Raw genomic sequence first — 22611 nt, 5'->3', positions numbered from 1 at the left:
TCACCTCCTTTCCTATTTAAGGCTCTCTCATGTTTAAAGGAAGATAGACACAGGCTTTTCCAGGGAGTATTAAAACAGTAAGTGGAAATTTAGAGAAGCTAGATGATAGTCCTACATATCCCCAAAACCCATGTTTTTTTTATCGTTCACATACACATCTTCAGCCTGAAGATTTATGGCCCAGGACTACACAGCTCTATATTGTACCCACCTGCCTGAGACAGGGTCTGTCCTTGATTAATTAGCTTTATGCAATACTCATCCTAGAAACACATAAACCAAAGATGCATAAAGATACCAAGCTTGCAAAAGGGTGAAGCTGCTGGTCTGGGTAAGCCCGAAAGGTTGTCAAAATTATGCACACCTGGAATAAACCTGGGGTGATGGAGATTCACAAGCCAGCTGCCGAGGATACTCGTCACTCAGGCAAACCATTATGAAGCTCACTCATTTTCGTCAGCCTATAAACCATGTGAGGGTGGAAGAGGGGGGATTCAGACGTGGGGTGGGTTTTTTTTCTCCAGAGAAGAGTATATTCATTATAGCTTGTCATATTTATTTAGTGCTATTTGTCGTCTGGTTCATAGGAAAGGGAGCCCTAGGGCAGGCTCAGAGGTCTCTGTCAAATTTAGAGGTTTTTCACCCCAGGTCGAACACAGCTTTGCAAGAGGCTTGGAGAAGATCTAGGTGGTTCTTGGAGGATCTTCTCACTAATGTGCTGGCCTCAGGACACCTTGCAAGCCTCAAACCCCAGCCAGGGAGCAGAGAAGCAGCTCTCTAGGGAGCGCAAAGCCTGGGAGGAGGCTACGGTGCTGGAAATAGGATTTAGCCCTTGATTTTGGAAAGCCATAAAGCTGCTTCCCTTACAGCCACACCTGCGCGCAGCTGGAGATCCAAAACCACCCTGAAGCAAGGTTGCCCTCTGGTGACACTTTCTTGCTCTGCAAATCAAGGTAGGAAATTTAATTGAATGCAATGGATTGCATTACAAATCAAAATGCAATTAAAAATAGAGAATAAATATGGAGGTGCCTTAAGATGGTTTAGAAATCAGAGGTAGAATCCTTTCAAATCGAAACAGATCAAACCAAATCACAGCCATGCCCCTTTGCTCTCGATGTACCCAGCTTACGGTGCCCCTACGGCACCAAGAGCTTTTGGAGGCGGCATCATCAGCAGATAAACCAAGACCCAGCCTGGCTGTCCCTGCCCTTTCCTAAATCCTAAAAATCTGATTTCCCTGTGTTTAAGGGACCCAGTAGGAATTACAGCTTCCCCAGCATGACTCTCACAGCTGCCGAATCCCCTGCACCATTGGTGCATGGCCTCCAGGGACAGGCTGCTGCACCAGGGAGGGTCAAATATTGCACTAAGGGGAAGGCAAAACCAGCTTTTTATGGTGTACTGAGGGTTTTGAGGTACCAAACTCTAAATAATAATCACATGTAAGGCAGGGGGGCCCTCTCGTGGCTGTGGTCATGCAGTGGGGGTTCAATGCAGTGATTACAGATTTATACCAGGATGGCATATATTGTTGCTTAAGTCACTTGCCAGTTCTCACTCACTCCGAATCAAGCCCAAATCTCCCCTTCTCATGCAAACCCAAGGCAAGGAACCATCTCCCTGAACCTTACTTGCCAACCTTTACAGCTTAGATGGTTTCACTGAAGATAACTTGGCAGGATGCAAGGCCAGGGCTCTGATTTAAAGCCCAGCTGCTTTTCCAGGCGAAGTTTCTTCCCACCTGCTTACTTCAAAAGGAAAACTAATGGCATTGCTTCTTTTGACATAGGGTGGGTTTTGTGCTGTCTGCAGGACCCCTTCACTCTCCTCTTGCTGCTGCACGATCTGCTCCGTGGCAACAAACGTGCAGAGATGGATTTAGGATTTTTCCCACCATGCAGCGTGGGGCGGCACTGACATCTAGCGGTAATATTTTTTGAGATGGGAGCTGCTTTGTTAATAGCTCAAATAATTCTCCCAAATGTTTTCCCTGGGCTGATGGCAAAGCAAACTGGGGAACACTTAAAACACCAGCCTAGTGCTGTAAATTTGGATGCAAACCCTTCTGCAGAGCAAGGAGGGCACAGCGAAGCATCCCAGAGACTTGTGGAGTGGGGCGATCTCACTGCCACAGAGCAGGAACAGCAAATGCAATGGGGGCTTCATCCTGGCAGCCAAAATTCCCCCAGGAGATGGGTGCCGGGCGGCAGGAGTGCAGGGCTTTGCCCTCCGGGAAGGATGTGGGAGGGAACTGCCCGCTCCTTGGCTTTGCAGAGCTGGGGACATGCAGAGGGGAGCGGGGCAGACGTTTGCAAGCTGTTTGATCAAAAGGGTCTTTAAATCACAGTGACTACGGAGTTAATGGCTTTCACATGCTCAGACAGCCCCATAGAAATGAGAGCCCCAGCCCCAAGTGGAAGGCAAGGTTTGGTGGCAGCGTGTCCTGCAAGGGGTTAAGAAGCAGGAACCTCAAAAAGTCTTGGGTGTCTCATCCTCTGCTGGGAGGAGACGCAGCGGGGCAGCCAGGTGGGGTTTTGCTATCTCCCGGTGTGCCTTCGAGCTGGTTTGTAACGAGCCCGGCAAGGCTCGTATAGGCTACAAGAAATTCCAGCTACTGTTTGCAGAGGGAGCCGCTAATGAAAACCAGTGGTGCCTTCAAGCTAAGACGCAAGCATGTCCTCCGAGATCAAAGATGCAGCTCTAAGAGCGGAAAGCCAGGAATAAATTGCATCCTGTTGGAGAGACGTGCCCTGTGTCGCCTGCAGCCTTACCTGTCCTAGGCCAGTGCAGAGCACCACCTCTCCCTGCCCACCCTCCTGTGCTGCAAAACCCAGCGAGATTCACACCTGCGCAGGCACCTTCGGCGGGGTTTGGGGTTGGAGGAGGCAGAGTCAGGGCTCACTTTTAGCTTCTGGTCCCGCCTCTGTGCTTTCCTTCTGATTTTAAAACGCAAACTATGTTTTCTCCCCGGCACAGCGAAGCTGCGGAGGGAGGAAAAACCCACCCTGGCCGCTCCGAAGCAGCTGCTCCAGCTGCAGGCTCAGCTCCCTGCCAGGAGAGGAGGGGGCTGCGGCCGGAGCCGGCTGCCGCAGGAGAGCAGCCAAGGCGCTGGGTGTCGAGGGAGCCCATTTGATACGCAGCCCCGGAGAGATGGCCCAGCCCGAACTACACCATGCCTGGGGCTGCTTTTTTTTTTTTTTAATTATTATTTCCTCCCCTCCTACGGTCCTGAAAACCACACTTTAAAAAGACAAAGTAATCAGAGCCTTGGCCCCAGGGCAATGCTGCTATTTAGAGCCAGGGCTGTGTGTTTACTATATAGGTAAGGATGTGGCTTTTAAATGGAGATAATAATAGAGAGGCAGATGTAAATACATCCTCAAGTAAAGGGAGAGCAGCCTTTTACCCTGCCCCCCCATTGCTCAGCCATGGCTGGATTCTGGTTTCCCAGGAATCCCAAGATGCCAAACGCTGCTTTACCCTTTCAGATCTTTTTAGGATTAGGCTAAGGGACAAAAAAAACCAACCCCAAACCACAGTGTAGAGGAGCTGGTCCTTGGGCTTTAACCACAACAAGGTTAAAGGAGTACAAGCCCGGTCCTGAGCGTGTCCTACTCCCCGTAAAAGGTTTAGAAAATCAGGGTATGGAGCAGGATAGTACCCACCACCCCCAGACTGCGTCAAGGACATCCTGGGATATCTCAGTGCCACAAAAAGGGTGCTCCAGAGGCCAGGAATCTCATGAACTAATGGGGAAGGAGGGCTTAAGAGGAAAGAAGGAGTAATATATAAGGAGTAATTTCCCTTTCTCCATTACAGCTGGTTGTTCCCTGGTGCTGAGCGGGTTCCCAGCCAGGGACAGCATGTTTCTGTCCATCCCCTGATGTTTGCCACTGCTGACCGTGTGACAGTCACTACCTGGTTTTACAGCCTGAGACTTTTATATTCCTGTCAGTGTTTCAATCACTGCAAGGGAATTTGGCTGGGGAGAATAACTCGATCTGAAAGGGGGGGATCTGGGTTTTAAATGGAATAGCACAGCGCACACACACCCGCACCCCAAAAAAACTCAAACCAAAAGCGACAGAAGGAGCTGCCTGCATTGTTTTATTCTCATAGGTATTTTCCTCAAGTCTGATTTAGCCCCGTTGCCTTATTCCAGCTGGAGAAAACCCCATGTGGACCCAGCTGTTTGTTCAGGGCATGGAAACCTCCTTGTATGTGTCACTGCTGGAGCTTTCCCTGGGGCCCAAAGCCCTCTCTGTCCCTGGCTAAGTGAAGGACATGGGAACGGCGGGGTAAAACCTCCCGAGGCACCTTCTAACTTGCAGGCTGGAAAGAGATGCTCTCCAGCTGGCGAAGGCCTGGTGCTTTCCAACAGTGAAGTGATGCTGGGGGAAATGAGAGAGGAATCGCCCCCTCTGGGGCAAATCCTCCCATGGTGGGGATGTGAGGGAGGTGAACCCGGGTGCCAAACCCCAGTCCCTGGGGCAGGCCCAGATCCCTGAGCTCTTCTGGGCAGGATCAGGCCCCGGCGGGCGGGCGGGCAGGGGTTAATCCTGGGAGAGTAACAGGCTGGAGTTGACACTTGGAGGCAGGCGGGGCTCCCGGAGCCTGATTGGCCTCAAATCGCATCCAAAAGTGGGTTGGGTTTTTTTTTTTCCCCTTTTTTTTTCTCCTTTTTTTTTTTCTCTGCTGCTTCTTTTTTTTTTTCTTTTTTTTTTCTTTCACTTCTCCTCCTCCCCCAGGGTCTGGCTGGCAGGGGAGGGGAGTGGGGAGCAGCGAGAGATCAAAAATAAACCTCTTATGTCAAAGCCGGGGGGAGAAAGTATAAATACAGCGGGCTCCGCAGCCGGCGCGGAGGCTGCGGGGGAGCCGCCGAGAGCCCGGCGGGGCGGCGATGGGGCGGCGGGCGCTGCTGGGGGGCCGGGCTCCGCTCCACCTGCTGCTGCTGTGCCACGCGTGGGCGCTCCCGCCTCCTCCCCGGGAGGCGCAGCCGCTGCTGCCCGCCCGCCTGCCCGCACCCCCGGGGCAGCTGGCCCTCCGGCTGGCCGCTTTCGGTCGCGCCGTTGTCCTCCGTCTCCGCCCCGACGCCGCTTTTCTGGCCCCTCGTCTCCGTTTTCAGCGTTTAGGGGGGGGGCGGCGGCCACCGGGACGGAGCCCGCCGCGCCGGGGATGCTTCTACACGGGAGCCGTCGAGGGGAGCCCCGACGCCCCCGCCGTGCTCAGCCGGTGCGGCGGAGGGGGCTTCCGAGCCGCTTTCCTGCTCGATGGGGCGGCTTACGAGCTGCAGCCCCTCGGGCAGCCCTCTCCCGGACCGCCCTGGAGGCGCCTGCACCGCCTCCAGCGCCGCGCCGCCCCGCCGGGCTCCCACCCCGCCGCCGCCGCTCCCGGGGCGCCGCCGCTCCGCCGGACCAAGCGCTTCGTCTCCCAGGCGCGGTACGTGGAGACCTTGCTGGTGGCTGATGCCTCCATGGTGCGCTTCTACGGGGAGGACGTGGAGGTAAGGGCTGGCGGTGTCCCGCGTCCCCTCCGTCCTCCCTCCGTCCCGCCCTGCATCCCGCCGCCCCCTCCTGTCCCCATCCCTGCTGCCCCTCTGTCCCCTCCTGTCTCGGTCCCTCCACCCCCACTGCCCCTCCATCCTTGTCCCATCTCTGTCCCTCCATCCCCACTGCTCCTCCATCCCCTCCTGTCTCCATTCCTCCAACCCCACTGCCCCTCTGTCCCCATCCCATCTCCATCCCTCCATCCCCACTGCCTCTCCGTCTGCTCCTGTCCCGTGTCACCCCTCCCCTCGCAGGGACAAGCAGCCCCCAGATGCCAGGGACCACCTTGGGTGAGTGAGTCGGGAGCTGGGGATGGATGGGGTGGGGGACCTTGCCTCTGTCCCCACCTTTCCTTGCTGTGGAGGGGCTGTAAATCCCCAGAGCAACAGGCTGCAGGGTTGATCTATGGGGTCCAGTCAGTGTTGGGGTACCCTTTCCCAGACCCAGCATCTGTCCTGGGGAGCCTTTGTCAGCCCAGGCTGGATACCCATCATGCCCCATCAGCCTGGGGTCCCCATAGATGGGGGACAGAGTGGGTTAATGCCTCTCTTGCTACAGGGAAAGAGCCACTTTGCAAAGCAATGGGCTTAACTCCCTTCCGGACAGGAGCTTGAGCCAGATAGTAAATAAACCAGGGGCTGAGTAATGCGCAGTCCCACTCCTGAGCCACCTGTTAACAGCCGAGCAGATGCACGAACAACCCTTTCCCCCAGCCACCACCGCCAGAAACTTTCCCCCTCCTTCAACGTGCTTCGGCTGCGGAGACCCTGCCCGTGGCCAGGCTTTGTGGAGGCCCCGGGAGCGGAGATCCCGGCCTCTTGGCCCCCCACATCCATCTCCAGGGCTGTTGACAAGCCGCTTTCATCAGCACCACGTTATTTTTCATGCCCTTTACAAAGCCAGCTCCCCACCACCTCGCTCCCCGCAGCGATGGGTTGTTCGGGTCCTTGGGTCCCAATTCAGGTTTGCACGGTCTGAAGCGCACTTGGGTCTTTGCAAGGGATAACTGTGCACTGAAGTTGCTCATCCTCTGTGATGGGTTTTTCGGGTACAGGGCTGTTAGAGGAGTCCTTGAAGCTGGAGCTTAGCGGGGAGCAGCTGAAATCACAGGCTGTGCTCTGATAGCCTGGCTTTGCCATTTCTGCCCGTTTTATCTTTCCCCTGGGGGCTTCATCCAGCTTCTCCGCTCCTAATAAAGCAGTGTTTTAATTCCAGCCCTGCTCAGGCAGGGCTGGACCTTGAGAAATGCCAAGCTTTGGAGCTCCAGCTGATTTCAGCTGCCCAGCATCACTCAGGTTTCACCCCTTGCTTGGTTTTGCTTGCATATCCAAAGCCAGGCTGGCAGGAACAGATAACGGAGGGCCAAGGAGCGATGGTTGCTGCACTTGGAGACAATCCCCCCAGAGCTCACAGTGGTCAGAAATAGAGTTACAATGGAGTAACCTGAATTTTTAAGCAACAGGCGTATAAATAGAGGTGGAAATTACTTTCTCTGTAGTGTAAAGCTGGTCTCTGACTCCCCGGGAGGGCAGAAAAAATAGTGTATTGCATCTTCTGCAGCCAGCTGGGCACCCAGTGGTTTTAAAACAACACCCGAGGCTCTGCCTCCTGCTACAAATAAGGTGATATATTTTGGGAGGGGGGAACCCTGATAATGCCCGGCTTGGGCTGGGGAGAAAAGCAGCAACCGTCCGGGTAAATCTGTGCTGTGGCAGCTCTCAGAAGGCTGCACATAGGCACAACCAAGGGACTGAAATGCTCGTCGCTTGCCCTGGTTTGGCTGGTGATGCTACCTGGTAGGTCCGTGACAGCTCCCTCCTTAGTTATCAGTAACTTTCCAGTCTGCTTGGCTCCCATTTTATCATCACCGCCTCCTTGTCCCCAAGAGCAATATCTTTGTGCCAGCTCCCGGGGTATTTCTTGATGGGAAGGAAGCCTTTAAAGGTCTCATTTTGGATGAACAGGGCAATAACATATTTATTCAGGAGAAAACTTCAACCAGCTCTCATGTAGCAGTTAAAAATAAGCCACCTGCTGTGTTTCTGTGTCTTTTGTTCTCAGCAACAAAAATGCAGGGAGAAGCATGGTTGCTGCTAACTCAGGAGACCAAATAGCCCTCTCGCTTCTCCCTAAATACCTATATTTTGCAGGCCAAAAAAAGTGATGGCTTGCTCGTGCTGGGGAGATCTTCGAGAGATGACTAGGAGATACCCAGGGAGTAGAAATGTTGAGTCAGAAGAAACCATATTTATATAGTGACTCTTCTTCCCGTAACCACACTTTAATTACCAAATATTTATTAAAGGTCACAAGCATTGTTTGTACTCCCAGTTATTTTCTTGCATAAGCTGTAACAGCTTAAGTGGAAGATAGTCACCATAAGATGCATTCAAGCGTTGCACGTTATAATCAATGTCGTGCTGTCAGGAAAATGCTATTAATGATTTATTTCTAATCAATCTGAGCCATTAGAGCTCAGCTGTTAACCTAATTTAGATAACAAGAGCTTAATTCTACCTCTATCAATACTTATGTAAGCCAGGAGGAAATGATGAAGCAAGAGCAGAACCAGACCTGAAATTTGGGGGTTTAAAGCTTCTGGCTTGACGGTTGCAGGAGATGGGGTATTTGGGGAGCATTAGCAGCAGGACAGTGCCGAGCAGTAACCCCTGTGAGGAGCTGGCAGGTCGTGGAGGACTTGGCAGGACGAGACCTGCAGTGATTAACAAGAGCTCCCTTATATAGGGATGGACACATAAGTTATCCTTTGCATTTTTCTACAGAGGACCCAAAATGCTTGGGGAAAAAAAAAGGATTTAAGTGGTGGTTTTGAGTATGGGAAACTGAGGCAGAAGGCAGTGCAGGGGCTAATCCCTCTGATGTGCAGAAGGAAGGGCATTTGGGCTGAGCACCTGCAGAGGTGCTCTGCAAGTCTCGGGGGGGTGTTTGCCGAGACACCTAAAGCAACAGGTGGTTGCGAAAAAAAACGCCCGCAGCATCCCCAGCCAGTTGGCAGCAGAATCAGATTCCTGTGGTGGGATTCCGCCAGTCTCTTGGGTGCAGATGAGATGTATTTCCAAGCTTTCCTCTGCAAACTTGATGGCTATGATGCCTTTTTCTTTCCTCCTTGCTCTTGCAAGCGAGGAGTCTGCGATTCCTGACTCCGAGAGCTGGTAATGACTGAGGACCACGGCAAAATCAGATCGATCTGATTAAGCTGGGATTCCTCACCCAACTTCTGTGTTTTCTCTGGGCAGGTTTATGAGGTTTTAGGAGTGCTGTTGCAATCCCTTCCCTCTAAGACCAGGTGGGGGCTGGAGCATGTGGCATAGGGCACTGCTGGGGTCCCACACATGGATTGATCATCAAAGTGACCTCGGAGGTAAAGCCAAAGCCACCCTGGAGCCTCAGGTCCCCTCATGTCCGGCTCCTAGGCTCGCTTTAGGATATTTTGCAGCTTGAGCACGTGAGTTCCCTTAATCCCTTGACAAAAGGAGCTGGCCCCTCCTGAGCCCGTCCCAAAGGCAAGCCGGGTGGGATTAAAGTGGATCTTTGGAAAGCAAAGAGGGACCTGAGCTGATGCTGCCATCCGCCAGCATTGCTGGTGCTTTTCCTCTGGGATTTGTCCCCCCTTGGCGTGACCCCAAGCCTGCATCCGCTTTGGTGCCAGGGGTCGGAGGAGCAGACAGCCTCCCTAAACATCCCCCCGGCCGATGCACTCGCTTCCTCACGTCACCCCGTAATGTTAAACAGCTGCCGCGCGTTTCAGCCCCGCTGCTGGCGCGGTGACCACCGATTATCAAGGGCTTCAGTATGAACGGCGCAGCGTGAAGGGAGCAGTTGCCCAGGAGCAACTGCAAACTGCAGTGCTGCAGCTTCTGGATGCTCTTGGGATGGGGTTTTGCTTTGTGTTCATCCGTGCTTGCAAAGAGGCGGTGGGGGTCCCGCGTGTGCCTCAGTTTCCCCTGCCCTGAAAAGGGGTAATTGCTTCTTTTGCGGGTCAGCCCCAAATATCCAGCAAGGAAGGAAAGAGAAGGGGGGGAAAAAATCATGTGGCAGACAGAAAAGGGATGGGGCAGAGAGCTGGGAAGGCAGAAGGGCAGCCAGGCATGCTGGCAGGCTGGCAAGGTGTCCCCCTCTCCTCCGGCTTGCCCCCCATTCCCCTTGGCTGCCACCCACGTTTTTGCAAGGAAATTCTTGGCCTGGGCTTTAAACCACAGGAGGCGGCTGGCAGGGCGGCTGCTGGCCGCTGCGGGTATCCGCGCCGGGGGCCCAGCACACAGACATCGCTTCAGGGTAGAGAGACAGGCTGGGATATGTTTTTACCGGTTGTTTTTTAAAAGCTGGGCAGCCCTCGCATCTGACCCTGTGTTTTCTTCCTTCCATCTGTCTGCACTCCAGAAATCTCAGCATTGGGTTGTGTTTTTTTTTTACCCCTACAGAAATGCTGGCTTCTAGGGAGAAAGGAGGGAGGGGGAAAAAAAAACCCAACCAACCAAACAACCCTATGAACAAACAAACAAGCCTACAGCCCCGGTTTGGGTTGAGCGTTGATCTCCGTGAGCTGGGGAGCGTGTCGGAAGGAGGCAAGTCACGCTGGGGTGTTGTGCGGCGCTCCCTGCCATCCTTCTGCACTGGGTGGGTCCGGTGATATTAGATCATTATGTACATACCACAATAATAGTTAGTGTCTGTGTAAGAGCAGTTTCTCCCCCCAAAAATAATAATAATAATGAAAAAAAATCAAAACAAAACAGTTCGGGGATCTCTGCAGACTTCAGCTTCCAAGTAGTTCCCATGAAGGAGAATGTCAGCAGAGATTTTGCAAGAGCCTGTATCAGAAAGTGAAATCCTTCAACATTATCAGGTTAAAAACACTTCAGTTCCCCGTGCTCTGATTTACATTTATTTCTTCCATTGCTGACCCTCTGTGTGTGCTGTTTGCTGCTGGCAGTCTCGCATCGGGCAATGCTGGCAGCACCTGTGTGTGCCTGGTTTAGGGCTCTCCCAGAAGCAGCGATGCTGTGGCAGGAGGGATATTGGAGCTGCTGTAATGCAGGTGTGTTGGACAAAAGGCTTCCCCCCTCGTTTTGAGGCAGGGAAAACGGGTGGTCTTTGATCTTCCCAAGAGCAGAGGGAGCCAAGGATTGCAGCCAGGGAAGAACACGGTAGGAGGTTTCGGGGGGCACCACTGGGCAGCAGAAAACCCTGCGCCGCCTCTGCAGCGGGGTGGCTCAGCTGCGATGCTCGTGCCTGGCCCTGCAAGCCCTGCATGGGGCAGAGGAGGGATGCTCCCGCAATCCTCTCGGGCTTGGGCTGGTGCCCTCTCCCCCGAGAGCAGGTAAGGGGCTGATTTTCCAGCTGCATTTACCAGTCGGACAGAAATCCTGCCAAAATCTGCTGGGATGCCTGGTGGGAAATGTCAGGGAGGTGCCTTGCGCCCGCTGTGCTGCAGTGCCTTGCAAGGAGGCAGAAACCAGTCTGTTTGCACCTCTGGGCTCCCTACACCCGACCCCGTGGCTGCCCTGCATCTGAGCCTGATACCCACATCCTCGGCCTCGATGCCAGGAAGGAAACCCTGGAGAAGGTGGCGTTCCATCCTGGGTGGCTTGTCAAGCCAGAGCCTGTTTGCAAAGGCACGGGGAGGATGAGACAAGCGGGATTCAACTCATCCGCAGCCGGTTGTTGGCCAAAAGTGCTCAGTCAGCCTCTCCTGAGCCCTGGGGATCCTGTAATTTGCTTTTGGCCCCAGCTCCAAACGCTTGGCCAAGCCAAGGCGGTGCAGGTGGATTGCCGCTCTCCCCGGAGCAGTCAGGGTCCATCTGAAACCCAACGAACTCCCGCATGGTCCAAGGATGGGTATAAATAGACACCAGATGGTGGAACAAGTGAATTTGACCTTTTAATCTCCACTAAATAGCTGTTTGTTCGGTTCGCTTTCCATCTTCGCTTTCCAGACGAAGGGAAGGCGGGCGGATGTTTTCCAAGTCCCTCCATTCCTGCTGCTGAAAGAGTTTCTTGGCTGGATGTAACCCTGAGGATGCGAGGGTTGGTGTCCCAGGGGATTTGCAGTAGGGACTGAGAGATCCCAGGTAACAACTACCAGGATGGAGAGAAACCTGTAATGGGTTAGAAAAGGATGGGGCAGGATTTGCTCCCTTGGAAATGAGGGATGATCCCATAATGCACAGCTCCAGCGCAGAGCCTCCTTCTAGGTCTTCACACGTTTAATTTTAGGAAGGCTTTATGATATTTTTAGGAAGGTTCCCAATGGACTTCCCCTGGAGGAGGGTAAACAGTCCCCTGGAGCAACCGCTTGCGGGGATCTCACTTGGGTTTCTTGCCTCGGCGGTGACTTCTCTGTGACATTTGTTGCATGCTTCGGGCTGGGATGTGAGTCATGTCGTGGAGATCTGGCCAGTCTAAATAAACCAGTCTATTCAGTGCTCCCATCATTCTTGCCGGGGCCTGCCCTCGGATAATGAGCCAGAGAGGACTTGGGATAGTCTTGCTGAAGCAAGATATCTGTTTACGTGGAGCTGCCAGTGATGGGATAAAATGTGGCAGAATAATTTAAAGTAGCCACAACCACCCTGGGCGAGCGGCGCTCGGAGCCATTGCTGTTAGGGGAGGCGTGTATCTCCCTAAACATCTCCCTCATTTGCTGAGAAAATGGCATTTTGTGCATATCGCTGTCCCAGCAGCATCACGATGGATAAGCGCACGGAGCCAGCTCCGCTCGGGGAAACATGGATTTTGGGTGAAACTCAGCTGTTGGAGAGGGCTTCCATGAGTCCTCCCATTTTAATTGGGTAGTGGCACTGAAGCGAGACCGTGGGGTGTAATTCGTCTGGGGAGGAGAGAAGCCACTTTCTCTTTCCCAATACTATATTGTGTAATAGCTGCATTTTTTTCTCCTGACTCTGGTGCCGTGAACGGGTGCCAAGCAGAGGAGGAATTTTGATGCTCCGATAAGATGTTTACATCAGCCTAAACATCCCTGGCGTGTTTGACATATTAAGTAATCTCTGGTTGTCCCGGTCGCTCGAGCAGGGGGTGCTGCTGGGCAAAGGCTTGGCTGTCAAAGTGCTTTGGCCTCGGTTTGTCGCCGAGGACGTTGGGTTCAAACCCTGCTGACCAGCACGGGCAGGAGTTTTACAGCCGTGCGAGGATGGTTTTGCACCCATGGGGGGGTTGTGCACGAGGCGGTTCCTGCCCCAGGGCGACGAGAGCAGGGTTAATGGTTTAGGGATATGCAAGAGCACTCGCTGGGACACGTGAGGTTGTCTGGAAGGGTTTCTGGGTGCAAAGGGTTCTGGCAGGTGGAGAAGGGGATGCAGGGGTGGGCTTGTCGTGCCCGTCCTTCCCGCCGGCACAAGGTGTGTACAGAAAAGGCAGCACTTAGTCCATCAACCCAGGCGGAAGCCTGAGTCAGTCTGGATCATAAATTAGGTTGCTTTCTCCTTTCCTAAACAAAAAAACAGAGCCCTGAGGTGAAGGTTTCACCCGGGCTTTGCCTGCCCCTCTCTCCCCCCGCAGAACCACGTCCTGACCCTGATGTCCATGGCTGCTCGCATCTACAAGCACCCCAGCCTGAAGAACTCCATCAACCTGGTGGTGGTGAAGGTGCTGGTGGTGGACGAGGCGGCGGCGGGGCCGGAGGTGTCCGACAACGGCGGGCTCACCCTGCGCAACTTCTGCAGCTGGCAGCAAAGGTTCAACCCCCCGAGCGACCGACACCCGGAGCACTACGACACTGCCATTCTGCTGACGAGACAGGTCTGAGGGGTCCCTTGGGGGTGCTCTGGGGGAGGGAGGAAAGGGGTTGAGGTGTCTCTGGAGGGAGGGGAGGGATCCCCCACCATGCAAAGGGTGGAGCTTGCAGTAAAGCAATGGCAGGGGGGTGTGCATCTGGGGTGCAAAGCCCCAGTGGGTTGCCCAGTTCTGCTCAAAGATGTTGGGGCTGCTAAACCTGGGACCCTTCACCCTGCCTTACCTTCCTCGGTGCTGCTCATAAACAGGACTTCTGCGGACACCAAAGCTGCGACACGCTGGGAGTGGCAGATATCGGCACCATGTGCGACCGCAACAAAAGCTGCTCGGTGATTGAGGACGAGGGCCTGCAGGCAGCCTACACCCTGGCTCACGAACTGGGTAATGCATCCCTTCCCGAGGGGGTTCTGCTTTTTCAGTGCAGCGTGGCCAGCCCTGCTGCCAGGAGGGGATGTAGTGCAGCCCAGCGCCCACGTCTCCCAGCTGGGTGCCACCCGCCAAGCCTTGGGCGGCACTGAGGAACTTCTGGCACCAGCGGAAGCTGGTTTGCAGCAGCAAATACGTTTAGAAGTCCTTGAGTTGGTGTAAATTGGTGCAATTGCCTGATATAATGAGCTAAGGTGGGCGACCAAGCACTTCTGCCCCTTGGTTTGCTACTCCTAGAGATGTACTGACTGATTTGGGCTGCTTTGCCCTGCATTCAGCGGGCTGTACCTTTGACAGAGAGCAAGCGCTCACTATTTTGTTTATCGCTTCTGAGTTATCAAAGCAAATCGCTTTTGCAGCAATAGGAACTGCTTAATAACTTATAGATGCTCCCAGCTGCCCACGCACCATCTGCAGCAGAGCAGGAGCTGGGAAGCTGCGGCTCACCGATGCTCTCTGCTCCCCAGGCCACGTGCTCAGCATGCCCCACGATGACTCCAAGACCTGCGAGCGGCTCTTCGGGCCCCTTGGCAAGCACCATATGATGGCTCCTCTTTTCATCCACTTGAACAAGACCCAGCCATGGTCCCCTTGCAGCGCCATGTACCTCACTGAGTTCCTGGATGGAGGGCACGGTAAGGAGCCTCATCATTCAAGAAAGCCTTTTCCTTAATTGCTCAGGCTCTTTGAATGCCTCGAGGGGTGTGTGGGATGAAGGGGGTTCCAATGAGACCACAGGCAGAGGTTTGGGGTGTCCTGCTCAGTGCAACCCATGTCATCAAGCCTTGATGCCTCTCTGCCTTGCCCAGGCGACTGCTTGCTCGATGCCCCAGCCGACCCCCTCTCCCTGCCTGCCGAGCTGCCCGGCCGAGGAGCCCTGTACAGCCTGGACCAGCAATGCCAGCAGATCTTCGGCAAGGACTTCCAGCACTGCCCCAACACCACGGAGGAGGACATCTGCGCCCAGCTCTGGTGCAGGACAGGCAGCGGGGAGCCCCTTTGCCACACCAAGAACGGCAGCTTGCCGTGGGCCGACGGCACCCCCTGCAAAGCCGGCGGGCTGTGCTGGGACGGCCGCTGCATGCCACAGGATGCCCTGAAGCCCCAGGTAATGGGGGGGACTGGGGACTGACGGGCTGGGGCTCGACCTTTTGGGATTCCCAAACCTCTGGCCCCAGTCCTGCCATCTCCTGGACTGTCTTTGGATTTGCCTGATTTGCTTTCTGGTTATCTCTCCTTCAACAGCACCTTTTGTTAATCTTTATTACTGGCAAGTCCAGCTCGTAGATAAATGCTGCCGTGCCTTTTGTCGAGGCTCAGGCTGGTCTGAACCAGCACAAGCAGCCACAGTTCTGCAATTAAATCATTGCTTTTTGCCCTGCCGAGGGAACTAGTGGTGATTTCCGAGTCAGTCAGCAAAGTACTTAAACCCAAGCTTAACTTTAAGCATGTGAACAGACTGGTGCGAGTCAGTAATAACTTCCTGTGAAGTATGCACTTAAGTGCTTTGGTGGATCAGGGCCCCTGCTGGTGATGTGAGGAGAGGAGATGGGGGGTGATTTTAATGTTGCTCCAGACCTTTGCCCTCCCTGGGAGCGAGCAGCTGGGGATGGATGAGCTCGGGGACGGATTTAGCAGCTTCTCATGGCCTCTTGCAGCCGGCGGTGGACGGCGGCTGGGGCCCGTGGAGCCCCTGGGGCTCCTGCTCCCGGACCTGCGGCGGCGGCGTGCAGTTCTCCTACCGCCACTGCGACAGCCCCAGGCCCCAGCACGGCGGCAGGTACTGCGAGGGCCAGCGTGCCAAGTACCAGTCCTGCCACACCAACGAGTGCCCGCCGGATGGTAAGCCCAGCTTTGCAAAGCCATCTATCTGCACAGCAAAATGATGCAATTCCCAAATGCACGCTCACCTCCTGCCCCTGTTTCTCCAGAACCCATCACCAGGGATTGCTCCACTCTCCCCTCAATATTCATAGTTTTGGGGGACAATAGCTTTCTGCTGGGGGCGGTGATCCCCCCCGGCTGGGCGGGAGGTGTGTGGCATCCCTCCTCTGCTTGCTCACTCCTGCATCTCTGTGACGGCCGAGTAGGACAGCGGTTCCTGCCAGCTTCCCCTGGCTTTTGGGTCACGTTTTGCCTTTCCTTTCAGGGAAAAGCTTTCGGGAGCAGCAGTGCGAGAAGTACAACAGCTACAACTTTACGGATCTGGAAGGGAATCGCCTGGAGTGGGTTCCCAAGTACGCGGGAGTGTCACCCCGAGACCGATGCAAGCTCTTTTGCCGAGCCAGGGGAAGGAGCGAATTTAAAGTCTTTGAGGCCAAAGTAAGATACCTGGTGATGATAACCAACCCCTCCTTACCCTGTTTCGGACCAAATGCCCTAATTGCTCCTCCCCATCCCCAATTTCCTAGGTGATTGATGGGACGCTGTGCGGACCGGAGACCCTCTCCATCTGCGTCCACGGCCAGTGCATCAAGGCTGGCTGCGATCACGTAGTCGGGTCCTCCAAGAAGCTGGACAAGTGTGGGGTGTGCGGCGGCAACGGCTCCACTTGCAGGAAAATATCTGGCTCGCTCAACCGATCCAAGTAAGGCGCCGGGTAGAAGGTGCTGGCAGAGATGGGCTGGGGGAAGAAAAAACAGCTTCCCCTCTCATTCTTTCTTCTCTTTTTTATTGCAAAAATGCTAGGCTAGGAATATTAGGACTCCTCCTAGGTCATGTGAAGCCAGTTCGCTTTCTGCACCCAAAGCATCGCATCTAGCTGCAGACCTTGTTTGCAGCAGCCGGGTTCGAGGAGTGCTTGGCTTCCCCTCCATGCCGTTAACTGGGCTTTGCAGCCGTACAAACACCCTCAACCGGGTGGCCTTGCCAACAGCCTGGTCTCCTCCCCAAGCTCCGGAGCTTGCGCTAAGTTTATTTCAGGGCAACGTTATGCAAGCCAAGCAGAGTTTATTTCCTAAAATAATAGCTGGTGCTGACGCTGGCGATAGGCTCCGTACACCACTGCAAGTAAATCTGCTGCCCCGAGGAGTCTACAGTGTGCATCTCACCCCAATGCAGTGAGGTGGACACATATTTCAAGGGCTGATGCAGGATATAAATAGCTCAATAACTCTTCCCTGGGCTTGGGGGTGAATTTCAGTGCTGGGACATGGTATCGAGGCAGCCGCTTCCCTCACCCAAGATCTCCGTTGCTTTGCCAAAGAGTTGAATTTAAGGCTTTTGTTGAAATGTTAGTAACAAAAGCCCAACGCGGCCAATTCCACACGGTGAGGTGACTCACGCAGCCAAATTAGATTTCCTAAATGGTTTCCTTCCAGGGAGCCAGCTGAAATGGGGCTTCCACTTTCCTATGAATTGTTTGTGGTTGACTAAAGAGAGATTAACGCGGTAGCTACAGCCAAGAAGAGATCCCATTAAGATCGGGGTTAGGGATGCCAGGGTCACTGAGAGCAGAGCTTGACCCAAAGGCTTTGTTCCAAAATACTCTAAACCTAATTACTGACCACAGCATCAAACGTGAGGGTGCGTGGAAAACGATCCTGCCAGCCCCACGGTGTGAGTCATGCCAGGGTGGCATTTTAGTATAGTAGCAAGTAATTACCGTAGCGCTGGGTGCTGAGGGCTTGAGTACCGAAGCCTTCCCGGTGCTGTCCCGGGAGCCGTGGCGCTCCGGGGGTGGGCTCTGGCTGGCTTTGCAGGGAAATCCTCTCCCGGCATGCGAATGTGCTCTCTGGCCTCCAACGGGAGCTCTGCATCATGGTGGTGGCTGCAAAACCCTTCCAAAGTTGAGCCCAGGGTGCAGAAGCGCCCGCCCATGGATAGGGATGGTTTTGCTGCCGTAGTACTTGCTGTCTTCTAGGACAGGCTCTCAAGTTAATACCAAGTAATCTACTATATGAGATGTCTGTTGGGTTAGGGGTTTAACTGCTGATCCGGTTTTAGCAGCAACATCTGGCCAATGTACATAGCCTCTGTGCGTACAATGCCAGCAGCGCCCTGACTCTCTCCTATTCTGTCCTTCTATACCTATATCTACCGATAGCTGATGCTATCCTTCAGCATCCCTGCCGACAGCAGCACTGGGCAGAGCCAGGCTTTTAGTCCCAAACACTTCACCCATTTCAAAAGAAAGGGAGTACGGGGAGCCTCCCACCAAGGCTGGTAACCGTGGGGCTGTTTGCTTGATTGCATCGCTCATTTTTGCACGTAATTCAGCAAAATCTCCCAGCTGAGCACACATCTGGCACAACTGCAGTATTTCCAGCTCCTGGGCGCTCTGGGTTACAGAGAGGTGGCTTCAGAGCCACGACCCCACTCGCAAAGTGCGATCCCCTGCATGAGTCTCCTCTTAATAAGTCCAGGAAAATAACCGTGTCCCTTCGCCCCTTGCAGATACGGCTACAACGACATCGTCACCATCCCTGCCGGAGCAACCAACATCGACATCAAACAGCGCAGCCACCGCGGGGTCCGTCACGATGGGAACTACCTGGCCCTGAGGACCCTCGAGGGCAAGTATCTGCTGAATGGAGACTTTGCCATCTCGGCCATGGAGCAGGATATCCTCATTAAGGGGACCATCCTGAAATACAGCGGCTCCATGACGACCCTGGAGAGGCTGCAGAGCTTCCGACAGCTCCCGGAGCCCCTGACCGTCCAGCTGCTGACCATTGCCAGCGAGGTCTTCCCACCAAAAGTCAAGTACACCTTCTTCATCCCCAAGGACGTCCCTTTCAGCAAGCAAAAGGGCAAAGAGAAGAAGTCGGCCAACGTCATCCGCCCGATGCTGACCTCCCAGTGGGTCCTGGGAGACTGGTCCGAGTGCTCCAAGACGTGCGGCTCCGGCTGGCAGAGGCGGACAGTGGATTGTCGGGACGTGGAGGGTCAAACCTCCTCTGCCTGTGACAAAGCCCTCAAGCCTGAGGACATCAAGCCCTGCGGAGATGTCCCCTGCCCTCTCTGGCGCCTGGGTCCCTGGTCCCCCTGCTCCCAAACTTGCGGCGAGGGCGTGCGGACACGCAACGCCTCTTGCATCGATTACACCGGTAAAATCACCACCCCGGAGAAATGCAGCTCGCCGGGGCCGCCGCCGGCCACCGCCGCCTGCGTGCTGCGGCAGTGCTGAGCCGCGCCGGGACGGGCTCGGCAGCGATGCACCACGCCGGCAGCGCCGGGGCAGGACGGCGAGGATGCTTGCTCGCCAGAAGAATAACCACTCTCCAGCGGTTCATCCCCACCCGATCGACGTCTACCTCAGAGGGGGGAAATAACGGCGGCAAAACGGGGAGGAATCACTTCTTTTTCTTTCTTTCTTCCTTTCTTTCTGGCTGGTTGCTCACAGGCAAGTTGTAACTTAAGGGAAAAAATAAGTGTATCGGTAGGGTGTTTCCAAAGAGCTGTTGTTAAACGTGGTTGCAGACTCCCTTTGTAAGGTTCGCTGGGGTTTGTCGCTGGAAAAAAATGCGGAGCCTGGCTTTGCCATTGCCCGGTCCCAGCTGCAGGTCAAGGAGGTCCAGGGTGGGCAGATTTGCTGATAAAATCGAGATCCCTTTGCAAAGGGCTTGGATCGGGTTGCTGTCGCCTCCCTACAGCAATATGGGTGTCCTTGAGCACGAGGAGCATTTTATCAGCTGTGACTTTAGCTTGGGAGATAACTCGCTCATTTGGCTGGGACTGGGAATGAGCTGAGGGCTGGATCCTGGCATATGTTAGGCAGGAGGACAGGTGAGACGGTCATAGTGGTTTCTGCTGGATTTATGATCTACGAGGTGATAAGTGCCTGTCTCCAAACACCCTCAGCATCCGCAGTTATTCCTAGAGCCACAACCCCATGCCTTGATTTCCCCAGCTATAAAACCAAGGCTTAATTATACCTGATCTGGCTTGCAGGGCTGCCACGAAGACTAATTAATTAGCAATTCTGCAGTGCTTTCACTGTGAAATGCCTATTGTGATACCCCATTCCCCTTCTGAAGCAAACCTTTGGGTGTGCCAACCTTTCCTCTCCCATCCTTGGCTTTCAGTCCCCTGTGTGCTCATTTTCTCAGCTCTGCTTTAACTTTGGAGATAATTTGCTGACCTGGCTTGCAGCAGGGATGAGCCCAAGATCTGCAGATGCTGAGCCTCTCCCCAGCCCGCCACGGTGACCGGTGCTGCTCTTCACCTCTGCTTTCCCAGGATATGTGAAGATGCTCGCATCTGGCAGCAGGCCCCAGCCTTCCTTGAACAATTCTTGGTCTAAAGCTGAGTCTGGCAAGGCTGGAGCTCTTACTTTCCCCACGGGGAACAGCCAGACACCTCTCCCCAGCCCGGCCGCTGCCTGGTCCTGGCACAGATGGCTGCTCAGTCACTCAACTTTCCACCTTTCAAAGCAACTACCGTCCACGTGCTGGCAGCAGCTGGTGCCAGCAGGGATGGAATTTGGGAAGGTTTTGCCATCACTGGACAAGCGATTTGGTATCTCCAGGCTCCTCTCTCGATACCCCTTGCCACTTCCCTGCAGGTTCCGTAACCCTGCCTTGGATCCCCTTTTGGCAGCAAAAGGTTGAATTTCCAGTGGGAACAGCCTTTTTCTCGTAGGAAGGGAAGAAGGGCTGGAGGAGGAGGGCTTGAGTTTGCACTGCCTGAGCTTCCCTGTTTGCAATTGCGTTGCGAATCCTTTTTCTTGTCTGTTTTGCCTGAGCTAAGCTCTTGTGAGACCCTTTTCTCACTGGCCAGGCAGGTTTGGGATGGGGCTGGGGAGTGTGCCGCTCCCCCAAATCCGTGCGAGAAACCCTGCCATTTATTAAAAAACCCAAGATATTCAGCTTTTATCTCCCGTAGGTGATTCCTATTGAAACCAAGGGGGCTACAACCAAGGACTGAGGGCAATTAAAAAACAAAATTTAGGAAATTAAAAAAAAAAAATAAAGGGCAGCTGCAGAGTTTGGATGCAGAGCTGTTTGGGCTGTTGTTCAGACCTACCTTCGGGCAATGCTCTGTGTCTGCTAATTAATCTCCAGGAATTTAAGCCCTCTCTCGCTCTAAGAAATAGCTGGATGCTAAAGTCATGTAGCTTTGCAGGGTTCTTTTCTTTTTCCCCTTGGAGTCTGCGAGGGCTTTAACTCAAAGGCCAGCGTGTGTTTCCTCGCCAGCGCCGTAACCAGCCTTTAGGATGGGTCAGAAATTTCAGCCTGAGACAATGCCAAGGAAAACGTCTGTATTTATCACACAGGAGTCGTTGCAAGCCAGGGGTCTCTTCCAGTATTTTATAGTCGCTGCGCGGTTGCTTAGCTGGAGCTTCCTAGATGCAAAAACTCCCTGCCACGGGCAAATCATGCTGCTTTTCCAGCGAGGAGGAGGACGGGAGCGGGGGGACCGTGGGCAGCGATGCTCGGTTGAGGTGTGAGGTCTGGGTGATGTTAAGTGGGACTCCTGCCCTAGCCTTCCCATAGAAACACGTAGCCTTTATGCTGATTTAAGTCAAAGAGGTTATATATTAGGATATATATATGTATATATATGTTTCCCTTCAGTGAAGGATTGTAGCAATGTACTGAGCCTCTTGTGTTAGGTATTTATTATAAATTTCTGTTTGGTTTTGTACAGTAGCTGTCTGGAAAGGAGAGGGGAAAAAAAAAAAAGAAAAATTTTTTTTAAAAAAGAAGACTGTCTGTGTTTTAACATGCTGCTCCCACATCCCCACTCCGAAACCTGCAGCGGGGTCGGAGAGGGGACGTCTCTGCTCATCGTTTAACCACTTCGGTATATGGCCGGTGTCTCCCTCCTCCCCGGTGCGCCCAAATCAGGGTGCGCTTGCCAACCGAGCTGCGTAAGCATAACGAATCCAACCAAAATTAAGCTTTGGACTTTCACTTTAAGGGGGGGAGGAAGAGGAAATATTTTGCGGTTTTTAGCCTTTTGTTTGTATTTGTTTTTAACTTTGAAAACAGTCTGTTTGTGACTCTGCCTTTACCCCTTCAATAAAGGATTTCCTGCCTCTTACCTCTTTGCATTTGTCTCTCTTTGCACTCTTCTCAGGATATACTGGTTTTTTTATCTCCAAGAGCAATAGTTGAAGTCTCCCTTTTCCATGGCTTATTCAGCTATAAATAAATGGTTAATTCCGTTTTGAGGTGCTAAACCAAAACCTTACGTGACAGAGCAGACAAAACCCAGGGAGCAAAACTTATTCCCCGGCAATTTTGAATCATCTCTGTTTCGCAGACTGCTTATGAACACCTACCTCCTCTCTATATGTACATACATATAGATAATTCTGCCACTTCCTAGGAGGACACGCAGCCTAAACAGGGTGAAAACAGAGGGGATGCTTCACATCCAAACAGTGGGAACTCACTGCTGTCTCTCTAGGTGCGGTGTTGCCCTCAGAAACATGGGATTGCTGAAATTTGGGATATGGCAGTGCAGATTTCGGAGCTATCTCACTGGAATATCTCATCTCATTGGAAACGTGGGCTCATTACAAGGTAATCTGGATATCTTTGCTTGGGACAAACAGGCTGTGCTGCGGGGTGTCCTAGGTTGAAAGCACAGCCTGATGTTGAATAGCGGCTGTGGTTTATTTTCTGTACATTGGCGGTTTCCATCCACTGATGGGGTTAGAAAACGACGCTGCTGTGGCCGGGCAGAGACTGCCTATATTTAGCCCCATGGAGGGGCAGCGGACAGGGTTAACCCATCGCTGTGGGATGTGTCACTACGTTAATGGGCACAGCGACGCATGCCACCCTATTTATAACCAGGTGTGACATTCATTTTAGATGACTTCCCTTGGCACCCGCACAGCTGGGTCCTGGGTTTCGGCTCATTAAGGCGGCAGCCTACCCCGGCTTTTCCCCCACCTTCTTTTTTTTTCAGT

At 53.7% G+C, this 22611-nt stretch overlaps 1 protein-coding gene across 1 annotated transcript; it reads left to right on the top strand.

Moving 5' to 3' along the window:
* Window positions 1-4762: 4762 nt before the first annotated feature.
* ADAMTS8 (ADAM metallopeptidase with thrombospondin type 1 motif 8) lies at window positions 4763-21734 on the top strand. The gene is made up of 9 exons (XM_064470847.1): window positions 4763-5506; window positions 13089-13328; window positions 13571-13703; window positions 14216-14383; window positions 14558-14856; window positions 15407-15590; window positions 15898-16070; window positions 16160-16335; window positions 18144-21734. Exons 1-9 carry the CDS (start codon window positions 4904-4906, stop codon window positions 18874-18876), a joined length of 2709 nt encoding a protein of 902 aa, XP_064326917.1. The 5' UTR covers window positions 4763-4903; the 3' UTR covers window positions 18877-21734.
* Window positions 21735-22611: the final 877 nt, after the last annotated feature.

Source organism: Phalacrocorax carbo, chromosome 21, assembly GCF_963921805.1.
Source record: "Phalacrocorax carbo chromosome 21, bPhaCar2.1, whole genome shotgun sequence".
In the NCBI taxonomy this organism is placed as follows: domain Eukaryota; kingdom Metazoa; phylum Chordata; class Aves; order Suliformes; family Phalacrocoracidae; genus Phalacrocorax; species Phalacrocorax carbo.
This window is presented reverse-complemented; position numbering and strand designations above follow the sequence as displayed.

Coding starts and splice junctions, on each gene's coding strand:
- ADAMTS8 (XM_064470847.1), top strand. CDS start 4,904: ATGGGGCGGCGGGCGCTGCTGGGGGGCCGGGCTCCGCTCCACCTGCTG. Junction 14,857..15,406: donor AGGATGCCCTGAAGCCCCAG/GTAATGGGGGGG, acceptor GGCCTCTTGCAG/CCGGCGGTGGACGGCGGCTG. Junction 16,336..18,143: donor GGCTCGCTCAACCGATCCAA/GTAAGGCGCCGG, acceptor CGCCCCTTGCAG/ATACGGCTACAACGACATCG.